This window comes from Nelumbo lutea, chromosome 8, assembly GCF_056320005.1.
Source record: "Nelumbo lutea isolate HS-2025 chromosome 8, American lotus-T2T, whole genome shotgun sequence".
Lineage (NCBI taxonomy): Eukaryota > Viridiplantae > Streptophyta > Magnoliopsida > Proteales > Nelumbonaceae > Nelumbo > Nelumbo lutea.
The window spans coordinates 51886912-51914404 of NC_142691.1; the positions used below are offsets into that span (position 1 = coordinate 51886912).

The 27493-nt window shown below is 39.5% G+C and overlaps 1 protein-coding gene across 6 annotated transcripts in view; it reads right to left on the reverse strand.

Moving 5' to 3' along the window:
* PUM5 (pumilio 5) overlaps nucleotides 1-27493 on the reverse strand; it is a 50491-nt gene that overhangs the window by 11474 nt on the left and 11524 nt on the right. For all 6 annotated transcript variants that reach the window (XM_088958591.1, XM_088958590.1, XM_088958594.1 and 3 more), the window contains exons 5-8: nucleotides 23695-23802; nucleotides 15710-15922; nucleotides 15488-15598; nucleotides 11121-11315 (exon numbers count right to left, since the gene is read on the reverse strand). In XM_088958591.1, coding sequence (XP_088814717.1) covers nucleotides 11121-11315; nucleotides 15488-15598; nucleotides 15710-15922; nucleotides 23695-23802 — 627 coding nt within the window. The remainder of the gene's footprint in view (nucleotides 1-11120; nucleotides 11316-15487; nucleotides 15599-15709; nucleotides 15923-23694; nucleotides 23803-27493) is intronic.

The window sequence follows — 27493 nt, forward strand, 5'->3', positions numbered from 1 at the left end:
TTTGAGAAATTAGAGCACTCTGTCTCCCCAAGTTGGGGGAAGAAAATCCTTGTCGTTGTATCAACACAAAGACCCCTTTATGTACCCAAGTATGTACCTCTCTGTGAGGTACCCTTGTTCAACTTTGAGATGACCCAAACTACCTCCTTTTCGGCCTCTTGTAAAGCGCTAGAACTAGTGAAGGGCTCAGCCAAATTTGGGTTAAGATAATTCACCCACTCCTCCCCCTCCTCCTTTCCCTCCCCCACTGAATACCCTATGAACAAACAATCCAGGCTGAAAGAATCCTTGTTCTGTTCTTCAGATAGAGCTTCGTCTATCGCACTGCCTAAACGCCCACAGGCTTCCGCTCTTTCATCATAGTTAGAATCTAAGCCGCAGCTTATCCAACCTTGGTCAGCCTCTTCCTTCTCTTCTATTTAAAAAAAAAAAAAAAAAAAACCACATGATGCCTTCCCCGCCCCACGTGAAGGCTCACCCACTGACTCATCCGGCCTAGCCTTCCTTAAAGTCGGTTCAGACAATGACTTTGAGCTCATCCGAACCTTACCCCTTTTAGCCACGTTAGCATAGGACGGGCCACCCTCTTTAAGCAACCCAACTTCGAAAAAATTTCAATTAGAAGCCTTAATAGGAAAGCTTCGAGACTTGGGGCACCCCTACAATTGTTCCCCTTCCTCTGTAGTTCGCTCGCACGCACCAGGCTTTCCTGCCAGCCCCTGAAGGCCACTTGTACACCAACCTGCAAACTCATCGCTCGTCTTCCCAGAGCGACACTTCATCTTCTGAAGCTAACCAGACCTTGTATCAGGCATCTTTTGAGAGAACTTTGAAGGCGCGAGGCAAGTACTCCGGCTTGATCCCAACAACCTTAAGTTCCACTACTCTCAAGTTTCTTAAGTTAACCTCCAACAGAACTCCACCCAACGCCCTGTTAATTTTCCTCAGTATTTGGTCCTTCCAAAGGTTGAAAGGAAGATCGAGAAGTTTGATCAAGAAGCTGCCGACCCTAGATTCAACTTCGTTACAAACTGGAGCCCAGTTCTAGACCTGAATCAAACTTCCCTCTACAAGGAATGTACTGAAATTCAGTTTCTTATCGCTAGTATCTACTAAAGCTTTCTTTTTAGCAAAAGGCAACAACACTGCATCTTCATCTAAGCCCAACCTCTTTGCAACTACTTCTAAAACCTTCGTCCAATCTTCCATCACCCTATTTGCCACTAGGACCATCCTTCCAAAGGTTGAAAGGAAGATCGAGAAGTTTGATCAAGAAGCTGCCGACTCTAGATTCAACTTCGTTACAAACTGGAGCCTAGTTCTGGACCTGAATCAAACTTCCCTCTAAAAGGAATGTACTGAAATTCAGTTTCTTATCGCTAGTATCTAATAAAGCTTTCTTTTCAACAAAAGGCAACAACATTGCATCTTCATCTAAGCCCAACCTTCTCGCAACTACTTCTAAAACCTTCGTCCAATCTTTTATCACCCTATTTGCCACTAGGACCATCCTCTTCTCCCAGCTCCCACTCCCTTCTTCCAAAGCTACTCGTCAGAGGACAGTCAAGCTAGACACCAAAACTTCAAGGTATTGCTTAAAGCAGGGCACCTGATTATAGAGGACGGAAGGATTACAATCCTTCAAGCCAAGGACTTCTTCCACTCTCCCTTCGACCTCCAGAAGAAAAGCCTGAAGATTAAAAGCAAAGGAAACCCACCCTCTCCTCTTCTGGCCTTCTGAAATACACAACACTTGCCTTTTGTTATTACCAAAGAGTTAGGTAACCATTATAAACCACCCGTTTCCATTCCTCTTTAGCGCAGTTTCGAACCTCTTATTCCCATAGGTCAACGAGTTTCTCCAACCTTCTTCCCGTAAAGAAATAACAGTTCCATCTACAAAACCTTTCAACCACACACACGCCTCCTCCGATAGGAGAATCGTCGCCCTGCTCCCTTCTCAGATTTTCAAGTGAACCTTCTCCTTGTCCTTCCCTGCCATCTTGAACTTCCTCTCCTCTCCCATGGTATAAGTGAGATTAGAATACCAATGTCAACCCTGCAAAACTCGTTTCTGTCGAGCCTCCTTGTTCTCTCTATGAATTCTCAAGATTGTTTTTTCCATAAGGTGGAACATTTCCTTTTTTTTACCAATAATTTCCTCTGTTTTTACACATTAATAAAACCTGATCTAATGTTTCTATCAGGTTAGATAGAAGAGTTCGTCCTCATAAAGAAACCACAGTAATTCTTGGGTAGAAGAGTTACTCATACCAAGATATTTGAGGGCAGAGGTCTTTTTTCTTGGGGTAATGCCAAATGCAAGTGGTACTTTGGATTGCTTAAGGAACAAGACACCATAGAAAATAAATGCAAGCGGCAATGTGGCAGTTGGAAAGGATATCTACTTTTATCATAATGGGATAAAAAAAATTGGAAAGTTCAGTTGCCAAGGGAAAGAAAATTAATTGAGATAAGTACCATAAGAAGAGAGGCAAAGGAAGGTGAAGGCTAAAAGAGAAGTCATTAATATTCAGGGTAAAATTATAGTGCCAAAAGGGTTTTGACCAATCAAACCACCTCCCCCCCTAGATTTTTATGATACAAACTACCAACTGATTGGTTACCACTTTTATGATACCACTTGATTGGTTATAAGCTTTTTAGAAGTTGTGCCTTTACAGTATCACAATTAATCCCTGATATTAATTGCAAATTGGTGTCCCATGAGAGGGATGTAATGGTGGATCAGCTTGTAGAAGAATGGATAAGGGTTGTTGCTACTTGCTAGGCAGTTCTCTTCCCATATTGGAGTTTCTTGGATATTAGTGCAATTTCCTTGATGGATTGATATTCAATTCATTGGATGATCCTAATCTATAGTTGTTTCTTTCAGGACTTGTAATTATCTATGTTCATAGTTGTCTGTTTTTTTTTTTTTATCAATAACCACAGAATTCATTGAAATAGGAAAAGAGTTACAGGGAAGTGGAGATAAAGATACTTAACTCCCCAGAAAAGTACAACTGATTTAAACACTCGGACCCTTACAATTGAGCCCAAAACCCATAATTTCTAAAAGCTCCTTGCCTAGCCAATCCATCAGCAAAAAGAGTTAGCATTTCTTTTAACCCAAGTACATGGGTCTTCCATATCCTTAATCAGCCACTTGAATTTTCTTTTCTCATTGTTGTAGCTCCACATCTTGGAAGTGTCTTCTTTCAGCCAATCCACAACAATCGCAGAATCTCCTTCTATAAGCAATTTCTTGTCTTGAATTTCTTTGGCCCTTTGTACCCCTTCCAACACTGCTAACACCTCAGCCCTCAAGGAGTCTCCCACTCCAATTGGACATGAAAACATAGCTATTACATTACCTCTCTCATTCCTTAGGACCCCCCCAATACCCAAAGGCCCTGGATTCCCCATGCTACTGCCATCAAAATTTAGTTTGATAAAACCAGGAGGTGGAGGGTTCCACATGAGATTCAAAGTCTTCTTCCTTGAAACTGAGCTAGCACTTCTTTCCACTTTCTTAGCATATCATTTGTTGAAAAATCTGTAAACTCCTTCATTGTCTTCAGCCAGTGTATTACTCTTATACGAATCAACTCTACCAAAGTTTCCAAGCCTCTCTCCTTTTCTGAGAAGATTCTTCCATTTCTTTCCTCCCAGAGTGTCCAACAAATAGCAGCTCTCACACATCTCCACATAATTATTGATGTTTTCGTTGAGCATTCAATACGTGAAGTGGAAAACAAGCTTTACAGACTATTTGGAGGTGTCCACCTACACCCAAATAAAGAAGCAAACCAATCCCAAATATTTTTTGCCAAAACACAAGATATTATTAAGTGGTACCCAGACTCACCAACAGCTTTGCATAAAACACACCAGTGTGGAGATAAACACCTATTGGGTTTTCCTTTGAAGTAGGTCACATGTGTTGATTCTTTCAAGGAAAACTTCCCAACCCTCGGAGGTATAGGTTTACACCACACTTCCTTGACATGGAATGACAAACCAAAAGGAATTTCTGGTTGTATCAGGACTTTAAAAAAGGATGCACAAGTGAAGGATCCAGAGGGAGACAAAGAAGATCCCCCTCAAGAATGGACAAAAGAGATGAAACATTAACCAGTTCTGTGTCCCTGAGGGCTCTTCTCAAACCCAAGTTCCAAGCAAATCCAGAATTTGAGTTTGAGGAAACGAGGGAACTGGAAATTGGTTCATTTTTTAGGGTGGAGATTACAAATAGAGTTGGAAATTGTTCTTTCAAAGGGGTCTCCACAACCCAAACATGTTCCCAAAACTTTATGAGATTACCCGAGTGTAAATCATGCCTGATCCAAGGAGAGAAGAGAGGCAAAACATCTTGGATGGATTTCCATGGTGATGCTCTTGTAGCTATAGCCAGAATCCCAGAGTCCCAACCATTCTCTACAAGCCCGTGAATACTACAAATTATCTTCATCCACAGTTTCTCCCTCTCCATAGAAAACCTCCACAGCCATTTCCCTAAAAAAGCCAAATTCCTCTTCCTAATATTCCCAATGCCTAGCCTTCCATCCAGCTTATTCCTACACACCATCTCCCATCTAACCCTATGATCCTTTTTTTCCTCCCCCGGTTCCCACAAGAAGTCCCTCATTAATTTTTCAAACTTACTAGCAATCCCTGCAGGTACCTTAAAGACTGAGAGATAATAGATGGGCAAATTAGCTAGGGTAGACCTAATCAAGGTAATTCTTCCCCCAAGAGATAGGTAGTTTTTCATCCAAGAAGCAAGTCTCTTTTCAAACCTCTCCACTACAGGAGTCCAAAAGCTTCCTTTTTGAGGATTAACTCCAAGAGGAAGACCAAGGTAAATCAAAGGCCAATTCGATACTCCACAACCCAAAATATTTGCACACTCAAAGGTCTCGCTTTCCCCATATTCACACCTACAACACAACTTTTATCAAAGTTAACTTTCATATTGGACATTTGCTCAAATAGTTGTACTGTAAGTTTCACATTTCTAATTCAATTCATGTCAACCCCCCCCTCACAAAACAAAATCATATCATTTGCAAACTGCAAGTGTGTTGGTGCTATATTCTCCCTGCCAACTCTCCAACCCTTAATTAGCCCTCTAGAATCTACCTTAGAGATTAAACTCCTTAATACTTCCACAATCAAGGTGAACAAGAAAGGAGAAAGGGGGTCTCCTTGTCTTATTCCCCTCAATGATGGGAAGAATCTACCATTGTTCCATTCACCAAAATAAAGTAGTGGCAAGACCTAATACACCCCAACACCCATCTGCACCATCTATCACCGAACCCAAAATTAGTCATCACCTCCAACGAAAAGGACCAGTCTACAAAGTCATAAGCTTTTTCCAAATCTATCTTACAGACTACCCCCTTCTTCTTACATCTATTGAAGTCCTCCACACTCTCATTTTCTATAAGAATTTGATTAGTGATTTGCCTACCCCGCACAAAAGCTCCTTGATTATTTGAGATGATGGTATTGAGCACCTATCTAATCCTAAGGGACAACACCTTCGCAATGATCTTATATAGACTGTTCACTAGGCTAATAGGTCTATAATCCCTTGGATGTGTTGCTCTCTCTTCTTGGGAACCAAAACAATAAATGTGGAATTCAACCCTGGGTCAATCACTCCTCTTCTGTGGAACTATTCAAAGACTAGCATTAGCTCTTCCCTCAAGACCTCCCAACAATCCTAGTAAAATGCCATCGCAAAACCATCTAGGCCCAAAGTCTTTGATCTATCCATGGAGAATATTGCCTCCTTGACCTCCTCCACCTCAAATTTTCTCTACAACCACTCCTTATCTTCTTCTCCCACTTGCCTAACAATGAAAAAAATGTGTATTCCTATCTCCCTCCTTCAACCATCTACACCTTGACTTTTGTTTCCAACTGGCTTCCTCCTTGAACAATTCATCCTCCAGTTGTTTCTGCAAATTCCACCTCTGTTCTTTGTCCCCCTATGTTAGCTCTCCCCTCCCCTCCTTCCCATCCAACTCTTCCAATTGATCAATTACTGTTTGCTTTCTCTCTTCCAACCACCCAAATTCTAAGTTGTTCCATTCCTTGATTTTACCCTTAAATAGTTGTAATTCCTTACGGAACTTCATTCCTTTCCATTCGACTGCAGAGTGACTCTCTAACCACCACTCCTTGATTTTATTAATAAAACTCGGGTGAAGAAGCCACATATTCTCAAATCTGAAAGGTGTAGGCCCTATGCTTCCCATCTCTTCCACACCAATCATGATGGGCCAATGGTCTGAAGTTACTCTTGGAAGTGCTCTAGAGGCCAAGCTACTACCCCAATGTTCCTCCCAATCCACCGAAAAAAAAAACCTATCCAACTTAGAGCAAATGGGATTCACTTGTAAGTTGGACCAAGTGTAACCACTGCAGGCTAATGGGATTTCTTTAAGTTCAAAGCTTTCCACAAATTGATTAAACTTCCCCATGCTCGTGGTCACCCTCTGTCTAGGATTATTTGTTTCTTCCGAAAACCTAATTACATTAAAATCGCCTCCTAAACACCATGGACCACCCCACAATCACCTTACATCTCCCAATTCTTCCCAAAGATTCCTCCTCTCTCTATAATCATTAGGTCCATAGACATTTTGTTAACACCCATTCATAGCCATCCTCCACTTGCTTAAATTTCAAAGAAACTGAGAATTGGCCTATTAATTTCTCCATTGCTATACACACCTCACTCTTCCATAAAGTTATTATTCCCCCAACAGATCCCCATGAAGGTGCCATAACCCAACTAGCCCCCCTAGTTCTCCATATACTCCTAGCCCACCTAGCATCAAACCCTGCTCTCTTGGACTCATGAATCATAATTATATCCGGGTTAACCCTTTTTATTGCCTCTTTAATTACTTCCCTCTTCCGAGCACTACCCAACCCTCTAACATTTCAACTGTCAATTTTCATTTTACTAAGTTATTATTTTCCCTTCAAACCCAAAGCCTCAATACTTTACCCCTTTCCTCTTATCCCCCTTGATACCAACACTCTTGTCCCCTCCAAAATCTCTCATCAATTTTTCAACCTCATTCAATTTTTTTCTTCCCCACCTTGCCCCCCTCCTTTTTTTCTAGAATAAATTCGAGACCATTTGGATCTTTTAATTGGCACCCCAGTTTCCGTACAAAATCTGCCACAGTATCCTCGCTATTCACCTTCGTAACCTCTCGCCCTTCAGAGCCCCCATCCTCATTTAATTCTTCACCTCCTCCTACCCCGAAAATTAAATCTTCTGTCCTCTCCTTTTGTGTGTTATTTTCCCTAGGCTCATCCACCAACCTCATAAAAATTTCCCAAAGTCTTGTATCTCTATCTCTACCTTCCTCTACCCCTTCACTTTGCCCCCCTCCTTTTTTTCTAGAATAAATTTGAGATCATTTGGATCTTTTAATTGGCACCCCAATTTCCGTACGAAATCTGCCACAGTATCCTCGCTATTCACCTTCGTAACCTCTCGCCCTTCAGAGCCCCCATCCTCATTTATTTCTTCACCTCCTCCTACCCCGAAAATTAAATCTTCCACCCTCTCCTTTTGTGTGTTATTTTCCCTAGGCTCATCCACCAACCTCATAAAAATTTCCCGAAGTCTTGTATCTCTATCTCTACCTTCCTCTACCCCTACCCCCACCACTTCTACTCCTATCCTTTGTTTCCTCTACTCCACCACGAGCTTCATCCTCTGGAATGGGAATGGAATCTGGCACAACAGACGAGACAGTCACTAGAAACACAAAACGAATGGACACAAATACCTGACTTTTGCCGAAGTCGAGGAGGGTTACAGGGTCTGAGAGTGGAATCCGGCACTCCCTGTATTGGTTTGTGAGTGTGTCCTAAACCCTCGAGATGGAACTGGGCTGGTAAATTTCCTCTCTGTTGTAAATCACAGGGACTACTCTCTATACCCAACTATTTATTCCTTGCTGAAGCATTCTTGTTTTGCCACTGGAAGCCTCAATTCCTTCCTTACATACATCCTGCCTAGCAAACTGGTTCGGCAAAGGTGCTTCTGTCTTTGAGAGAAGATTTCCTTCCACACGCATTTGTTTGCAATCTGCTAACTTGACCTCCTCTTCTCCAACGGTTAGGGGCTTCTCACCAAGGACTTCATTTCCAGCTTCTTCTGAAAAGAGGCGGCCTAGGTATAGTGTGTCTTCCACTTCTTCTAGCTGCCAGATCTCTTCCCTTAAACTATCTAGACCGGCAGAGCCATCCAATTCATCTTCTTCAACAACCCCCTCCACACTACAAGCCACCCGATCAAAAACCGCTTCCTTCCCAACAATCGCACTAGCTTGAGCACTCCTTGGAGTTCTCCAGCCTGAGACGGAATGCTCCACACCTTGCAAAACTTCCTTTGAGCGCGCAGACCATTGCAACTAGCATTTGGAGCCAATCTTCAATGTTTGATCGAAACCAGCCCTAACAGGCTTCGGTGGAGAAGAAGCTAGGCCATTCTTTTGGTCTAATGTCACACGAAACAAGCCCCTACCCATGTGATCACTTAAACAATCATGTGGGCCAGCTAAAACCTTCAATAATGAACCGGGTCTAACCTGGTTTGGTTCGGAGTCACCCATGCGCAGCTTATAATTCATCGACCCACCCCTTCTTTTCGTCTTGTCAGCAAAGGAAAACCAGCCCACCTTCTCACCACTTAATTTGAAATTTTTTGCAAGTTTTTCCTTAATAAGATTACTTGACGTTTGGTTTTCCTTAGCTAACTTTTCAGCTTCCCCATGGGGACTTCTCTGTGTGCCCTTATTATTCACCATCGAGTGTACGCCACATGTGTACCAGCCCGCCATGTCAGCATCTTCAACCTTGGAACCTCTTCCCCAAAGTGATGCTTCCACTTCCGAAACTAGCCACACATGATACCAGCAACCTTCTGAAAACACTTCAACAGATCTGGGTATCATTTCTGGTTTCACTCCCGCAACCTTGACCTCGGCAGCTACAAGATCTTGAAGGTTAAACTCCACCACAGTTCCTCCCAGTAACGTAACCAGTTTCTCCAAGTTTAGCTCACTCCACAAGTGAAATGGAAGGCCAAATAACTAAAGTGGAAGGCTTCCCGAGTGCTGTTCCATTTCATTACAGAACGGTTTCCACTTCTGGAGCTGAAGCAAACCCAGTTCGGATTCAAAGGTAGTGAAGTCCCAATCTTCTTCACCAACATCGATTACAGCTTTACTGTCAGAGAATGGCTTCAAAGCTAAATTAGCCGAAGTGCCTAAGTTACAGACCACTGTATCCAGCAGTTTCCTCCAGTTCTTCACCTCTTTTGTAGCTGATATTACCATTCTCCTCTCCCAAATAGTTTTCTCCACCTCAAACAGGAATCTTTTAACCTCCATCGAACTGCCGAATATCTCTCCACCAGAGGATGACCTCTGTTTTGGAACTTATAGCACTCCCTCATTTCTGTCCACTGTTATCTGAGTCTTGGGCTTATGCTCACTGGACACCTCCAAATTTGCACCCTGCACCTTTATCAGTGCATCGGCAGTATGTAACAAAAATTCCTGTAACTTATTAGCAACCTCCAACCAACCCTGTCACTCCTTCCCTTCCGGAAAGCACACCAACTGTCTCCTTTTATCAAAGAGTTCAGTGACACTAACGAACCAGCCTTTTCCATTCCTTCTAAGTTCTACTTCAAATCTCTTCCTATGGATTTCTAAGGAGTTCCTCCAACCTTCCTTACAGAATAATTAACTCCATCGATAAAACCTTTCAGCCACAGAACTGCTGCATCATTTAGAATTACTGTCGCCCTTCTGTCTTCTCTAATTTTCAACTGGTTTATACCTCCAGCCCTTCCAAGATCAAACAAAAATCGCTTGGCCTCTACCTTCAACTCAGATTTCCACCTGTTCACCTTCTGAAACAATCCTACACTTCGACCTCTCTCCATCATTACTCTTTCTACCCCCTTCAGAGTTCAACACATTCTAAAGTCCAAAGTCCAACACATTCACCAATTATGTTCATAGTTGTCAAGGCAACACCCAGATGGCTGAGAGTCCATGCAAGGATGCCTACCCAAGCGCACACCTTGTTTTGGTACAAGGTGTTTTATAATAATTTTATATTTTATTTGTAAGTATATATAACATTATAATAGACATTATTGCACTAATTCATATTTGTGGATTTAATAAGAAGTTTGTACTTAGCTAGTGAAGATCACCACTAATTATTGGTAAAGATGATTGCTGACTGTTATGAAACAATCAGCAAAAGGATTTTATTAATAACAGAGAAATATCGAAATACAATAGATATTGGTTGCAGAAAGCATTAACCCAACCTGCAAATACTACAAAGCATTTACAGTTCTGCCCAGTACAAGGTAGATCTATTTGCCCCCTGTTTTGCTAGAGTGTCCGTCAACCCATGTGCAGTCCTTTTGATCCAGCCAAACTGAGTGTTGAACTTCCTGGCAATTATGTTAATTTCTCTGTATATAAATTTGAGCTTCCAAGGTGCTGATGTAATGTTTTTAGCCCAAGAAATGACCAGCAGTGAGTCTCCTTCTATTTCTAAGTCTGTTGTACCAATCTGCTCAGCCATCTTTAAGCCTTGAAGTAGAGCCAATGATTCTGCCTGTATTGAATCACCAATACCTATTGGTCCCGAGAAGAGTGCCACAACTTCACCTAGATGATTTCTAATAACACCTCCTATACCTGCCCTTCCCGGGTTTTGTTACAATAACTAATAAAACTTAGCCTACTTCACCTTGGCACCTTGACAACTATGTCTATGTCTCTTTTGTACATTTGAGTCTCACAGGACTTTTATAAGGTCAGGGGAACAAGGGTATTATTTTTTCCCTAGCCCTTCCCTTTTGGTGTACACCTTGAATACCTTATCACTTTCTTTATTTTTTTAATATATAGTGTGTTATTGATCAAAAAAACAAGAATCATTAAATATGCTTAGAATATGAAACTTCACATTCTTGGGCTAAGCTATTGCAAGGACATGCTTTAAATGACTAACTCAAATACGGTTTTGAGGCTTTTTCATCAACTCACCAATAAATTATCGTTTCCCTCTGTCTGCCCAACAATCTCCTCAATCATTAATTGCCGCTCAGTAGTATCACCGTGTTCCAAACACTTCTCAATGACATTTGATGCAAATTTATGCTGACTCATTTGCAAAATTTGCCCTGACAACTTGCCAATAATTTGGCTCCTTTCATGGGGCTTTCCCCTCTCCAAAACATGCTGCAAAAAGTGAAAACACATAAGAAATTATGTGGAGGAAAATGGAGAAATGGTAGGGGGGAAGAAAAACAACTAAAGAGTCAAGTATAATTCATTAGAAGAAGATAGCCTGAAAAAATATCGATATAAAATAACCATTAGATTAGAAACATTTATACTTTGTGAAAACAAAAGCAGATGTTTCTACCAGATAAGCAGTAATAAGAAATAAATATTAAAACAACTCTATCATTGTAATTTGATGAATTGGTAAAGGACTCGTTTACAAGCTATAATACCAAGATACCCGAACAAGGGTGCCATATCATGTTGGATACTTCAATTATCAGTGTAACTTCATATCTGATGCCATATCCATGACTTTTCCATATCTGGGTAATAGTTTATAAGATCAAAATGGCAAGATCATATACACATATTACTAGTGTGCATATTTTCCAGGAAAATTGAGGGTCAGCACGACATGTCAAAAGAGGAAATACAAAACAACATAAAAAAGTTAAGCATAAAAGCACCACCAATAAACTGATGTCTCCACCTGCTCAAATAGTATAGTGATGGCATACATCAAATATTAACTTTTATAGATATAGCTCGACAATCTCTAAGACAGGTTACAAGGAGTCAAGCTACAAATGGATTGTAATCATAATCAACAGTAAATCAAGGATTTAATCATGAATAGGGGAGAATCTCGAGTATAGAATGATTCCATGAAAAGAAATCAGCACAAAGATAAGCACACCCTTTGGTTCCTTAACCACTAATTTTGTTACATAGATCCACTCACTGGGAACTCAACTTTCCTGCTCTTGCTAGAGTATCTGCCAATGTACATGCTCATCTGAGAACCAAACTGAACTAGCAATTCTAGCTATTCCTCAAAACTCTAGCCATCTTACCAAAAACCATACTGTCCATGGCACATCTTCCCCTCAATTTCAGAAAATTTTCTACTTGACAATTTTCTTCCACTTATATTTATGTCCAATTTGTTGATGCAGCATATTTTTAACTCCTGAATTTTAGCCAGCAGCTACATTTTCAATGAGTTTTCAAAACCAGCAAGCCATTGATAATTTAGAACGGTTTGTCCATCAGTATTCATTTTTTACAGTAAAAAGAAAATTTTCATTGAAAAGGAAAAGGAAAAGATACATGTAGAAAAACCCACAACATAACCTCCTGAAGACACCACATCACCATGACCCAATTGAAAAGACCAAAAATCAAGTACTCCATATTATCAAACCTACTAGCCACCTGGTCCCAAGAAAAATCAACAGCCAATTTAGACTTGTCATAATTCATGCCCAATCATCTAATAAGCCAGCCCTCGTCATCTAATATAACCAAACCTTTTTCTGTGAACAATTATTGCCATGTTCTGCAAATCCTCCTCACATAACTAGGGAAAACTGCAAAAGTACACATTCAAACATTCCTTTCAAGTCTCAGTATCATCCATCTTTTCAAGGAAAAAAAAATCAACTTTCTCCACATTATCCATCCTTCTGAAACATCTCACCCTGCTTTCTGAAAGTATATTGAAGATGCAGGCCTAAGAATTTATTGGCCTTATTTGGTAATACTTTGTGCTTTGTACTTTCGATAGTATGAAAGTACAAAGCACCCCTAATTTAGGCACTGTTTGGATAGACTTCTTTTGTACTTCCAAAAATACCAAAGTATAAAGTACATAAAATACTTTGGCCCCGTTTGGCAGTACTTTGTGCTTTATACTTTCAACAGCACCAAAGTACAAAGCACATGGTATACTTTAGGTTTCGTACTTTTACTTCAAAAACATGTTTTTGAAAAGTAAAAGTAAATGGTCGTGTTTGGATACAACAAAATGTTTTATGTGTATGCATGCCACATGGCATCATATATGGATGTCATGTGGCATTTGAATGGAAGTCAATAATATGGGGATGTCACATGGTATCATATATGAATGCCACATGACATTTGAATATGGGTCATTGACATGTAGATGCCATGTGGTGGCATATATGGATGCCATGTAGCATCTAAATGTTGGATCAATGACAATGTGGATGCCACATGGCAGCATAAATGAATGTCATGTGCCACCTGAAGGTAAGTCAACAATATTGCATGCCACATGTCAATGAATACATTAATGTGCCTATGCTTCCATGTGGCATTCATATATGCTACCACATGGTGGAGTGTATAAGTATCACAAGTCTGGTCAAGCCACATGTCTTAGAAAGTATCAAGTATATCAGAGGCCAAAAAACACCCAAACGTATGTTTAATAAAAGTAAAAAACACCCCAAGCAAACGTATTCCAGTACTTTTCGTACTTTCATACTTTTAAAGTGAAAAGTACTTTTAAAAGTACCACCAAACAGGGCCTTATTCTCTCTTACTCTTCTAATTCCAGAAAATTTATCCTAGAGCTCCTTACCTCCTAAAAAGAACACCCCTAATTTCTTCCCTACCTCTATTTCTTTATCTATCACTTCTTTAATATCCACATGTTTATTTACCTTAAACTTTTTATCAATTACTACACCAGCATCTTCAGCTTCCTCTCCACCATCCTTCCTAACCATAGTTTCATCAGCATCCAAACAATCCTTTATCAATACAACCAATTTATAGAAAACAAGTAAATTTCTGCAATTCGATATTCAGGTTCATATCACCTACTGGTTCAACTGGATACAGTTCTTCCACCCTCTCTGTGAGACTGTGACTAATAGTGATGGATAGAAATAACAACCTGCTCTTGGTTCATGCCACCTCCATCCTCAGACATGTTTCCCAGAACCAAACTATCCCCATCACCATTATTATGTCTGGAAGCCACTCTTAATGACACAAATATGAACTTTGTTTTTCTTCTAAACACTACCAGACAAAAGAGAAGTCTCCTTCAATGCTTCCCTCTCATAAACCTTCTTAAACTTCTTATAAGTTCAAAAATCCATCGCCACTGCTCCTAAAACAAGAGAAAACTTTTGCAATATAATAGGAGGATCAAAACAGAATGCAAGTACCTGAATTATCGAAAAAAAAAAACAGCGTCTAGCTGGATATAATCCGATCCAACCTGATTACAACCATACTGGCATTGCCTAAAGACAACTGACAAAGTTAAACTACCAAACAGAATAAGTAGAAGTCCTTTGTCAAAGCTAGCTACTCATTAGACATTAGCATCCAGGCAATAATCTGATAGAATAGGTCTGAACTCCTGAAGGGTAGAAATTCAATGTGCCACCCTTACTGCAAAAAGATCGATTAAAATAACAGCCTCTTGGAATTGATTTCTGAAAATTCTTAAATTATTTTCATCTTATACACTCCACTGAAAAACTGTTCTACAGTAGAAAACCCACCGACCAACACCATGCAGGAGACTTGATTTTCGCCGAGTCCATGAAGTGCTTGGAACCATAGCAGAGATTAAACTTTAAAAAATCTGTAATACCTCATAAATTTAATACTGCCACTTCAAAGTATTTTAATAGTTTACTTCCTTTGAACTTTGAATTGGTTAATAATTTCACCTTTAGTATCTTCTCTTTTCTATCATTTATTTCATCAAGTCTTTTTTTCATCAAAAACAATGAAAGATATTTTATTGATAGCAGTAAGATGAAGAAAAAAAGTATAACTTCCACATCCAGAAGAATCTTGAATAAGGGGGAAAAGTGCAAATACTGGCACACTATAGCATCAAAACAGATATAACAAGGAAAACTACTCCCCTAGGCCAGCAGTCTCAAAACACAAATAATCCCTTCTCGGCTATCCGAAGGAACATTGCCTAATCTAGGGATGCATCTGAACAATTTATTTATTTGTATAAGAAAAAGGAGAACAATGTATACCTTTGAAAGATAAACCTAAAAAATAGAACATTTTTTCAGCCTTGCCCAATCTGACACCCCCTACCATGTCCTTTCAATGCCACTATCCACATGCACATAACAAAAACACAAAGAAAAGGGAAAAAGAGGAAACGTGTAAAACAAAACACTTCCAACATCAAGACTGCACTCCTCCTTTTATGAATCAAGGTTCTAAAATATGTTATTGAACATATAGTATCTCATCAAATCCAAGTTATTATATGAGATTCACTCTAAGAGGAATAATATAATAGTTATAGCAGGAAAGCAACCAAGGCCAACCTGAGTAACATAGTTTCCATACTGATCTTGGGCAAGAGTGCAAACAGATTCCAGGATCTCATCCACTATACACTGAGTTTGCAGCTCATCCGTGCAATGCTCCAGGACTCTCTACTCCAAAAAAACACCAAATAAATAAACAAATAAACAAAGCAGCTCCATAAGAATATGATGACAGAAATAAGAAATAGAGAATTCACAAAAAAAGAAGTGCTTTATTACCTGTATAACACGGCATCCATATGGATGTGTAGACAGTGTTGCAACTTGACCACGAAAAGCTGAAATTATGAATCCAATTTTCTCTGTAGGGACACACTCAATGCATTTCTGTATTACATGATTGCCATTTTGATCACGTACACATCTCATAACATGTCCATCCAGCTCATGGACAAGATTAGTTTTTTGATCCAGTTCAATAACCTCAAGTGCCTAAACCAACATACAGAATAGGATTAGAATCTTGGACTCGCGTTCTGAACAAGGAACACGGAAGATAGAACTATTCATGTAGAATGACCTAGGCACCCAAAGATCACTTTTTTAAAGCATTCCTAGAGATCACTTCAATAATTAAATTTCACACTTCCAACATGAATTAGGCATAATGATATATGTAAAACCCCTAATTATGATTAACAGAGCTTTCAATGGACTCCTAAAAGTACAAACAACATAGCCAGTGCCTTGTCTCAACAAGGAGTGGAAACAAGACATCTGTTTTGAGGTCAGTTCTATGGGAAACATAACGTTAAAAAAAAAAAAAAAAAAAGTGGTGTAGATAGTGCATGCTATCCTACAAGAAAATACTTCTAACTGTACTACTGTAACTCATTTTATGTAACAAATTAATAAAAAAGTGTTCATTGTCATTGATAAAAAAATGAACAGAGCTTTCCTCAAATACTAATCGAAAAGAAAAATAAGAGAGAGAAGAGAAGTTTCCTCAACATCTCTAAAACTATGACACCCAAACAACTGTTCATATTGCCAAATCATGTTGGATACAACTGCTCTAGTATACCACATTTTAATGTCAATATGGCATAGAATAATATCAAATGCTCTGTTGCAATTTTGAAATGAAGAGAGATCCAGATGCTTGCAACTAAGTGCCAAGGAAAACAATGTGAGAGCAAAGAACACATTTACCTTTTCTCCATGTGTAAAAGTGCTAATGCTTCAGTTTCACCGACTGTGAAGCAGAATTTGATGCTAGATATGAAGTTAAGAAACAAAAACTCCAATACATCCACATACAAACACTGCAATCAGAGGTTGGTTGGAGACTTTTGTACTCTTTTAAAACTTTCATTGAAACAAAATAAGGAAAGGAATGTAGATGTACATTAGAAGATGTACAAATAAGATAATCAAAACTGCCAAAAAAGACCCTCCCAATCCTTTAAATAAGCAAAGATGAATCACCATACAAGGAACCCCTGCCCACCCCAAATTTGGCTAAAGAATCCACCACACTATTAAGCTCTCTAGTAATCCACATATGAAGTAATTTCCTTGATGTCATTGAATAGGCAGTTGAATCTCCATGGGCCATCCTCAAATGAGTCATCCAGCTGATGACAATCCATAGTCTCCTTCCACCACCACCAAAGAGAGATTAAAAACCACCACAGTCCTCAAACCCACCAACAAGGAATGGCTTTCAGCTTCTACAGCTTCTGCCTACCCAATCAGCTCACTGAAGGCCCAAACCAGATCATTAAATTTTAGAATTCTGCCCCTAATACCAACCTAGCCTCTGTAACTCATCAAGTTTCTACAGCTGCCATCAAATTGCAGAATATTCTCCACAAGAGGTCTGGGATATAGGCTGATTCTTTTAGAGAAATTCGTGCATGAAGAATTCAGAAACTACATCATGTTTCCCACTAAATCCCAAAGAGTGGTACATCTAAACAGCTTATTAGCTCTCATCCAAGAATTATATAAAAATAGGATTCTCCCCTTTAGATCTTATGAGGGCCATGCTTTAGCATACATTCCTCCCAAATACACCACAGTAGAGCATGATTTTTTTTTGGATACATTACAGCTTGAATAACTGCCATCCCATACAAAATATCTCTTTTACCCAATCTGCAACCCAGACATTGCTTAAGAAAATCTTAGAACTAGGAGCCCATTATCTCACAGTTGATGAGAAGGTGGTTGCAAGATGTTAAACCCCCAATCTTAACCCTAATACAATCAAATTTTTTTGGGTCAGGCTAGGTTCAGGTTGGCCTGGCTTCATTTTATTTTGCCAGATTGCTCTTTTTTTCATCAGCAACAAAGAAAATTTTACTAAAACTAATTAAGAAAAAGGTTACAAAAAGAAATTGTTAAATCTGAACACCCTTTACATCAAAAGAACGCCCACCATCCATTACAATTGAGCCCAATACAAGTGATTGCTATGCACTCTTTTCTTATCTATCCATCAGCCAATCCATTAGCAGACCTTCTTCACCATATAACTTGAATGTTCATAGCTCTTGACAACATCTTGGACTGCCTGAGACATTCCTGTATTGCCAAATCACCCCCTCCCTTTTCTTCATCCACCCGACTATTATTTTTGCACCCCAAAACAGCAGCCATTAGCTCTGCCCTAATTAAATCACCTAGACCAATTGGCCGAAAACAATCCACGTATATTCCCTCCTCTCATCCCAAATCACTCCTCCAATTGCAAAAGGCCCTGGATTTCCCAAACTACTTTCATCAAAGTATGGTTTCGTCCATCCTCCATCTGGGGGTGACAAACCCCAAGGATTCTTGACTTCCTAGACGATGAGCCAGCAATTGAACCCCAATTTCTGAAGAAGTCTTCTACTGTAAAATCTGAAAAAAGTTTCATGGTCTTCACCTAGTGCGCTACCCTGAGTAACAGTCAATAATTGCCTCCTTATTCTTCTCTTTCTCCTCAAAGATTCTTGAGTTCCCTCCTCCCAAATTGTCCAAACTACCACTGCCCTGCCCTTGTCCAAACTACCATGGATTCTGTGCTTCCCAGATGATGAGCCATCAATTGAACCCCAATTTCTGTACAAGTACTCTACTGTAAAATCTGAAAAAAGCTTCATGGTCTTTACATAGTGTGCTTACCCCTTCAGTAACAGTCTCTGCTTCCTTATTCTTCCCTTTCTCCACGAAGATTCTTGGGTTCCACTCCTCCCAAATTGTCCAAACTACCACTGCCCTTGTGCATCTCTACAATATTCTCCTTCCCTTAGTGCTCCTTAGGAAAGATGGACTAAAGCGCCTATCCAAACTAACAAGAGGGATCCACCTGCAACCAAAAAAAGAGCAAAACCATTCCCATATACAGCAAACACAAGGGTAGGAGATTAAGAGGTGTTAAGCATTCTCACCATTCAACTTGCACAAGAAGCACTAGTTGGGAGACAACCACCAGTTTGATCATTTCTTTTGCAACAAGTTGCACATATTGATGCAACCATGGTAAACTTCCCAACAAAAATACTAATTTTTAGGGGGATAGGGACACTCCAAACTTCTTTCACAAAAAAAGGAAGCTAGATTGTTCTTATTTCTTAGACTTAAAATTAGTCATCTAGCATTGTCATTTGTACAAGGACAAAACTATGGTACTTCAGGAGTTGTACACTCATATCAAACTAGAAATTTTTTTCAACTCTTTTTTTATCTTTTTTTATTTTTCTAGAAAATTTTTATCTTTAACTTACAATTGTTGATACATACATATAAATGCATTTGTTCATGGACACATAGTTATATATACATACACAGCCACTTTTTCCAATATATACATGCAAATTTATATATGTATTCATACAAACATGAAGACATGTCAGGTTGTTATTTTCAACCCTAAACCAAATATAAACTCCACACCACCCAAGGTTCAAAATATCGATACGTGCAATATGCCGGTAGGGGCGTATCGGGTGTTTCAATACTCGTTCTTTTACCCTTTTTTTATTTTTTTTTTTTCAAAACTAGTTCAGGGGAGCTGGTCTAGGACCCCTCCATCCCCTGAACCGGTCAAACCCCCGATACATTCACTATAGGGGCATTCGAAAGGGTCCCAGAACGATACGTATCGGCCGATATGGGCCGATACGTAACGATACTTTGAACCTTGACCCCACCCAACCCAACCCAACCCAAGTTGCAACCATAAGGTCCCAACTAGATATTTACCATGATGTTAATGCAACCAGTCCATGTATTGTTAGACAGTTTTGTATGCCCTTAGCTTCAATTAGAATGATGTACATTATGAGTTTATTGTAAGTGAATAAAAGTACATATTTGATTCATGTTCCCTTGGTATGTTTCTGGGCAATACCCTTAAACTAGACACTTGATGAGACTCGTGTTAGTTTAGAATGTTCACAGCCGGTGGGTCGGTTTGGGAAGACCTATCCTGATAAGGTTGACACTGTTGTGCCAGCAAGTCGGTTGGGGTGGCCTGTCTCAGCTGCCAGGGTGAGACCCTAGGCACATACAGTGTAGGACTAATTGAATCTTTGAACCGGACCAGATTTTCAGTATTGCCCTGGACCTTGGAGATTAATGGGAAAAAATTGGAAAGTTACACCCGACCCCTAGACTCGATTATGATACTACATTGGATGTCGGATTGGGCTGTCTTTGATGTACCAATCAGTGAGATCCTTAGCGGGGGTCAAAACTTGGGTATGTTGGGACAGTCTGAGAATTCATCTGAGTGGGTAATCATAGTGACAGGATCAACCCCTTTGTCGGACAAAAGTAATGATCGGGGATGCACTCTCACTGATGGAAACCAAGACTGCCGGCCAATTTCAATCATTGAGATTTGTTTTGCAAAATATATTTTATATGAAATATAAAAGTATATATATATATATATATATATATATATATATATATAATGGTTTCTAAAATGTTTGCAAAAGGTTTTAACTCCTAGGATCCATATAAGCAGAGAGTGCAACACTGTTCCTTGCAGCCAAGGGAGAGGTCCTCTCTTGTCGGGCAATGTTTGATCATTATGAGCCAAGAGGTTGAGTGTAAGACCATTGAGGGCAATACCTGATAAGCTAATCTTGCATCTGCCCACAGTCCCAGGGTGTTACAATGTGGCTTGGCCCAGGGACCACTTAGGGTAAATGTTGGGCCCATAGAGCCCATTTGATGGGTTTCATGGGGTGCACTGTCCATAGCAATGTATTCGGCCAGGCCTTGTAACAAAGGTTGGGCTGAACCCATGTGGCTGATGTGTAAATCAATGTTTAAGCCCCACGCCATACAAGGAGGCCCAACTAGGCAGTAGTTTGAAAGGCTAAGTGAGCACACAACCTTAATGGGCCTAAAGCCCATCTCGAACTGGGTTGATTTGATCAGTTTAAATGAGGGTCATATCTGGGATTGAATCAGTTGATAGGATTGAACCTTGACCCTATCCACTCAGAGAGTCCAAGATCTAAATAAGATTTAGATCTGGGAACCTCCTAATAGGATTAGGAGAGGGCTGATCCAATCTACAGATAAAATAAGGGTTCTCCCTTATCACTTAAAGGGGCTTCTTATCCAAATATGCTTTGGATCAGCAACTCCTAATGGGATTAAGAGATGATCCCTTTAAGCCTATAACTGTTGGAGGGTCGGTAGCCTTTAGAAAAAAAAAAAAAATCACAACACAAGAGAGGAAAAGATCTCTAGTCTTCAGAGCTGAAATCACAGAGGAAAGTTTTCTTTGTAGGAGAGAGATCAAGATTTGGTCTTGATATCAACCCTTTGTGAAAGGACTGATTGGAAGCAGTGCTCACATGCCATCCAACTATTCTTGCGACGGATCAAGTTCTTGGAGAACGCTGTTGATTCTGCTACATCCTGCACTGCGCCATCTTCAGTGGGAGCAGTCTTTGGATCCTTCCTTGGGCGTGAACACCTCCATTGAGAGATAATATTTATCTGTATCAGGTATACCTCTCTCCCACTCCTTTTGGTTCAAATCTAGTTCAGTTTATGGTTCAAGATTGATCCTTGAAAATATGATTTTCTAAATAGGGAATGTGATTCCCAGTTGAAATGAGAGAAAAGTTTTTGAAATTTGCCCCCTTTATTCCGCAATATTTGGGCGACCATATGATGGATCTCTCATCCCCTCATGTATATGCAACCAATGTGTTAAAAGCACAAGGCACAGGGGTCAATTTGCGCCTGAGGTGCAAGGCACAAAGCGAGGCGCACAACTTTTTAAGCAAGGCACAAAAATAAAAAAAATAAAAAAAGCTAAAAAATTAAAAAAATGCCAAAATTTTCAAAAAATCAAAAATTTATTAAGCATAATATTAACAAAAATATAAACTTTAATTTTTAAATAAATGTTTTAAAACACATATTATCTAATACTAAAATACATAAATATAACATGTAAAGCATATTCAAATGAGAATTTAAAAATAAAATCAAATACATAAAACATTTTTAAGTGTATAAAACCCCCACTCTTTTTTTCTCAACTGCATTACTTCAAGTAGCTAATGGGATGTAAAACATATTAAATTCCTGATTCTACGAGACACCTTTGTGCCACACCCCTCGAGGCCAGCCAAAACAAATCCACGTTAGGTCTTAAATTCTTAGTTCTTACACAACAAATAATGATTTTATAGTTTTAATTGCTTTTTAAGAAGACATTTTATTAGGATGAATGAATGAACAACATTACCATCTAGGGGGTTCTACTCCACTTTGACAGGAATTTAAGACCTAGTGTGGACTTGTTTTGCTTGCCTCGAGGGATGTGTCATAGGGGTCCAAGGGCGGAGCCAACAGCCACTAGACACAAAAAAAAAAGCAAAAAAGTGTCAAATTTTCAAAAGGCGCATCTCTGGGCTGAGGCGCAAGGCGCACCAGGCGCACGCCAAGCGTGTGCCTTTTGAAAAGGCTGTGCCTAGGACCTGGGCGAGGCGCCTACCCTGAAATGTGCCTCACCTGTGCACCTAGGCGCACCTGAGGCGTGCCTTTAAAATCACTGTATGCAACAGCCTCAAATACATCATATGGAAACAATTGAACAAATATTGCATTACTTGAAGGAACACTTGAAAGATAGATTCTTTATTCTAATCTTTTTTTTTTTTTGAGACAAGGCTATTATGAAGTATTGTATTAATAAGAAAGCATATACAAATGCTGATTGGAATGATTCTTTTAATGACAAGCATTCTGCCTCCAATTATAGTTGCATTTGCTGATGGTAGTCTAGTATCATGGAAAAGTGAGTCAAAGTGGCAGATCAATTGTCCAAGACTCAAAGTTGAATATAGGGCAACGGCATTGGCATGGTGTCTATGAACTGTTGTGGCTAAGAAATATCTTCAGATAGTCAAAAAATAATTTTAATTACCCAAGGAAGCTCTACTATTAAGGTTCAAAGAATCGATTTGCCCAATACACACAAACTTGCATATTGGGTGAAACAAAGGCACACAGCTATTTTTTTTTTTTTACAAAATCTTACAAGGGGTCAACCTTGGGCCTGACTACACCCTGAAAATAGTAAAATCCCAAAACCTTGAGTATTCAGTCTATCAAGGTGTTACACCCACCACACCCCGATATGTTGCAAAATTTTTATCCTTGCCACTATGACAATCAAGCAATAATAAAATTTCCACATAATCTAGCACACCATGATAGGACCAAGCATATTGAGGTAAACAGCCATTTTATCCGAGAGAAAGTTATGACTAGAAAAGTATGCCTACCCTAAAGTTAAAAACAAGTTATCTAGTATGTTTACTAAAGGTGCATTAAATCTAAACTTCGAAATAGCTTGGACAAGCTGGGAATGATCAATATCCATGCAGCTTGAGTAGAAATTAGAGATGCAGCTTGGGTGAGCTCGAATTAAGCATTTATTAAAATTTGAAGGGAAAATCCTTCAGACTGGATACCTAATTTGCACCCCTAAAGGAAATGTTTAGTATTTTAACCTGTGGTTACAGTGTTACTTTTGTCTCGTGACTGTTTAATAAAACAACATACAGAGCTCCAAAGATCCCAATTCTTTTAGTACATATACATTATTGCCCCAAAAAAGGAACTAAAATACATTAATGCTGCCAAACCAAAATAGGACACAAATTAGGAATTACCATCAGCATGCAATGCAAATTTATTAATCACAAAAATTAACATACTAAACGAAGTTAAAATACCTTCTGGATAACACGGCACCCATACATCTGAAGACTTAGAGGCAAAATATGACCACTAAGTTGATTTGCAAGCTCTTTCCTCTGGTCAGGGCTTCCATGCTCAAAAAACTGTGGAAAAAACAAGGAATCCAGAATTACAATCCAAATATACCCTATATGCTTATTTATGTACAGATTGCACAAATTGAGAATGCGCATCAACATTTAGAAAGCCAGAATGAAAAGGACAATAAAACCTTTTAGACATTGAGACCATTATGTACTCAAGAACCATTTCAATAAAAGAATGCTTCAGTGTTTAATATGAGCACTGTTTTCCCATAATTTCATCCCCTTTTTCGAAAAAAAAAAAAACTTAACATTTATTACTAAAAAAGAGGGCACTGGTAGGCAATAGGGGAGTGCAAAAGGCAAAGGATATAAGCTGATTTTTTTTGATAAATGAGTGATATTTTATTCAAAAAAAAAACAATATGATATTACAATACAGACTGCCCAAGGAGAAGCACATGCTGGTACCTCTCCTAAACAACAACAATGTATTACATCAGACTAGGAAATGAAAGGTTACAGAGATGCCCAGAATAAATGTTCTCTTGATACTCCTTGCTTAGCTAACCCATCCGCTATGTTATTAGCTGTTCTACCCACCCACAGAGAATTAGCAGTCATGTTCCTTGAAAACCAATTAGCTTTCCTCAGAATGTCCCTGTAGCACCAAATAACTGAATCTGGATTTTTTAACCAACCCACAACAACTTTGGAGTCTCCTTCAATAAGCAGATTCTGAACTTCTAACTGGTCTGCAATCTGAATACCTTGTACCACCACTAGAAGCTCAGCTCTAATAAGTCTCCTATACCCATGGAGCCTGAGAATAAAGCTAAGACATTGCTGTCTTTATCTCTCAGCACCCCTCCTATCCCCGAGGGACCTGGATTGCCTTGGCTGCTACCAGGATATCAGCTGATTATAGAAGATGATTCAAAGCTGGTAGTGGAATGGCTGCAATAGAAAGAAGCTGGACGAACTACAATAGTGAAAAAGAAATTCAAGTGGGTGACATGAGATAATGGATGTTAGACTTAACTGGGTTAAAAGAACTGCTAATGCCTTCCAGAGAAAAAAAACTATCAGATAAGATGGAGGAAAGGTTTGTAGAAGCTGCAAGATGGAGGAAAGCGATGAAGATTAAGCAAAAGATTTCATTTTCGAAGAGATAAGGATCAGAGGCCAGCAGAGCTTGAAGATTAGGGGAGACAAAGAAAGCCACAATACTGCTGGAAAGTTTTCAAGTAATCGATGGATGCTGAAGTTTGCTTTGGGAGCAAGTTCTAAAGGTAAAGAAGTGATCTTTATGGAGTTTAACTTCGATGGAAGAAATAGATATGAGCTATGAGCTGGAATGTAAAAAAGAATGCAGAAGGATGTTACATAACTCTGCAGGAATTCTTTGGAGGAAGAAAGAAGCAGTTAGTTTGCTTCCCAGAAGGTAGAAGGGGTCGTGGATGGAAGGTAGTGGCAGAGTTACTGAGTGATTTTACACAATAGCTGAAAACGGAACAAATAGAGGCTGTAGCAAAGGAAAAGAAAGTGGGCAAACAAAAGAAAGAGGCAGAATCCATTGACAGGATGGATGACTGCAGAAAAAGGAAGAAGAATCTGTAAATTGGTAGCAACGCAAGAAAAGAGATTGAGGGAAGAAATTTGTGGTGGAATCTTCAAGCCCACCAAAGGATTTGTGGTGGAATCTTATGAATCTTGTAAAGCTCTGATTGATCTGGGTGAAGTTGAAGTAGAGATTTCAGCTTTAAATATTAACTCAGAGGCTGGTGCTGTCACAGTCTCAAAATGGTGTCCTCTCTCTAACACCAAAAGTTTTGAGGTTGAGGATAACGTAATAGTCAGACTACTTGGGTTTCCTTTCAAATGTCAGGAAGGAGGAAGTATCAGTCAATAGCAATAACCTGTGATGCAAGATTAGATGGTGTCTTTGATTTTTTGATATTCACTCAGCTGCACTGAATCTAGGTGGAGTTAAACCCAGTGACATTCCAAGGAAGATAGATGTTGTTTCAGATGGTTTAGCTCCCTGTTTGGCTTGCTAATTCCATTGAAGCTCAACCATGGAAGGAGGGACAAAGGGAGGAAGAAGAAGGGACAGAACAGGCCTGTTTACATGGGTTGCAAGGCAGAGCAGTTACTACAAAAGAGGCTAAGTCAACAGAGGAAACCAAGAAAAAAGAGAAAAAAGATAATAACTTTAAGACTTGGGGGAAGTCTGCAGGGCAGGGTGGTAATCATCACCCTGGTTGGTAATCACCTCCTCTTCTATCTCTAGCTTGGTCACAAAATTCTTTCTTCGTCTCCCATTGGCCAAGTCATGGAAAAATCTAGTGTTTCCATCGCCTTCCTTAATCCACTTGTGTCTAAGATTTTTGTCTCCAAATGATTTCTTCCCTCAATAACACCTCGTCCAAATCCTTTTTCCAATTGTCTCCTTAACACTCTATCTTCCTCGGTCAAACCATTTTGGGATTCCTTAACATCCAACTTTTCTATTCAAGAGATTATGCTAATTTTTTTGCTCCTTAATTCTACCAAAGTGATCACTATTCCACTCTTTTATTTTGGCTCTCAACCTCTTTAACTTCTTATGAAGCTTGACCCCCTCACCCCACCACTCCTTCACTTTTTTTACAAAATCTGGATGGGTAAGCCACATATTTTCAAATCTAAAAGGTTTGGGTCTAGTAGGAAAAGACCCGGTGCCTATCTAGATAGAACAATGATCAAAGATGACCCTAGGTAATACTCTAGCAACCAAGTTTACCCATCTATTTTCTCAAGCTAGGTTAAATAAAAAGCTGTCCAACTTTAAAGACAAAGGGGTTTCCTAAAAGTTGGACCAAGTATAACTGGTTTGTAGCAGAGCTAATTCCTTCAACTCACACTCTTCAATAAAACCATTAAATTCCGTCATGCTTGTTGTGATTACCTGTTGGGGATTAGTGGTTTCTACAGAGAATCTAATGACGTTAAAATCCCCAGCTAGGCACCAAGGACCATCCCATAATCCCCTTTATTGCATATAATTCCTCCCACATTTCATTTCTCTCTCTACAGGAGTCAGGGCCATAAGCATTGGTTAGAACCCATACACACCGATCCTCTACATTCTTAACCTTGACGGAAATTGAGAATTTGCCTATCAATTCTTCCACTACTTCCACCACGTCCTCCCTCCACAGTGTTACAATCCCCCCCCCCCGAGGCTCCCCAAGAAGGAGACGAAATCCAACCTACACCTCTAGACCTCCAGAAACTCCTAACCCATCACCCATCTAATTCCATCAGTTTGGATTCTTGTAATAGCACAATGTCGGGTTTTTCCCTTCAGAGTAGATCTTTGGTCACCCTTCTCTTTCTTGCACTCCCTAGACCTCTTACATTCGAGCTAATAATTTTCATCGAGACAAAAATAGCAAAACACCCATGAAGAAGCCTTTTTGTCCCCTTATTTAGACCCTTCCTCCTATTCCCTCTACCACTAAATTCTAAATCTCCCTCAATGTCTGAGATTGGCCTTTCCACTTCAGATCTTATTTTCTTCTTTATTCCTCTTTCCCCCTTCCTAATACAATAAGCATCCTCTTCCTTCTCTACATCCTTTCCATCCAACATTTGAAATAGATCTTTACCATTCTTGCACTCATTTTGGCTACAACAGCTCTATGACTCCTTCCTTTTTTTAGTTCCCCCAACCCTGTACAAATCAATTTCCAGATTTTGTTCGCCT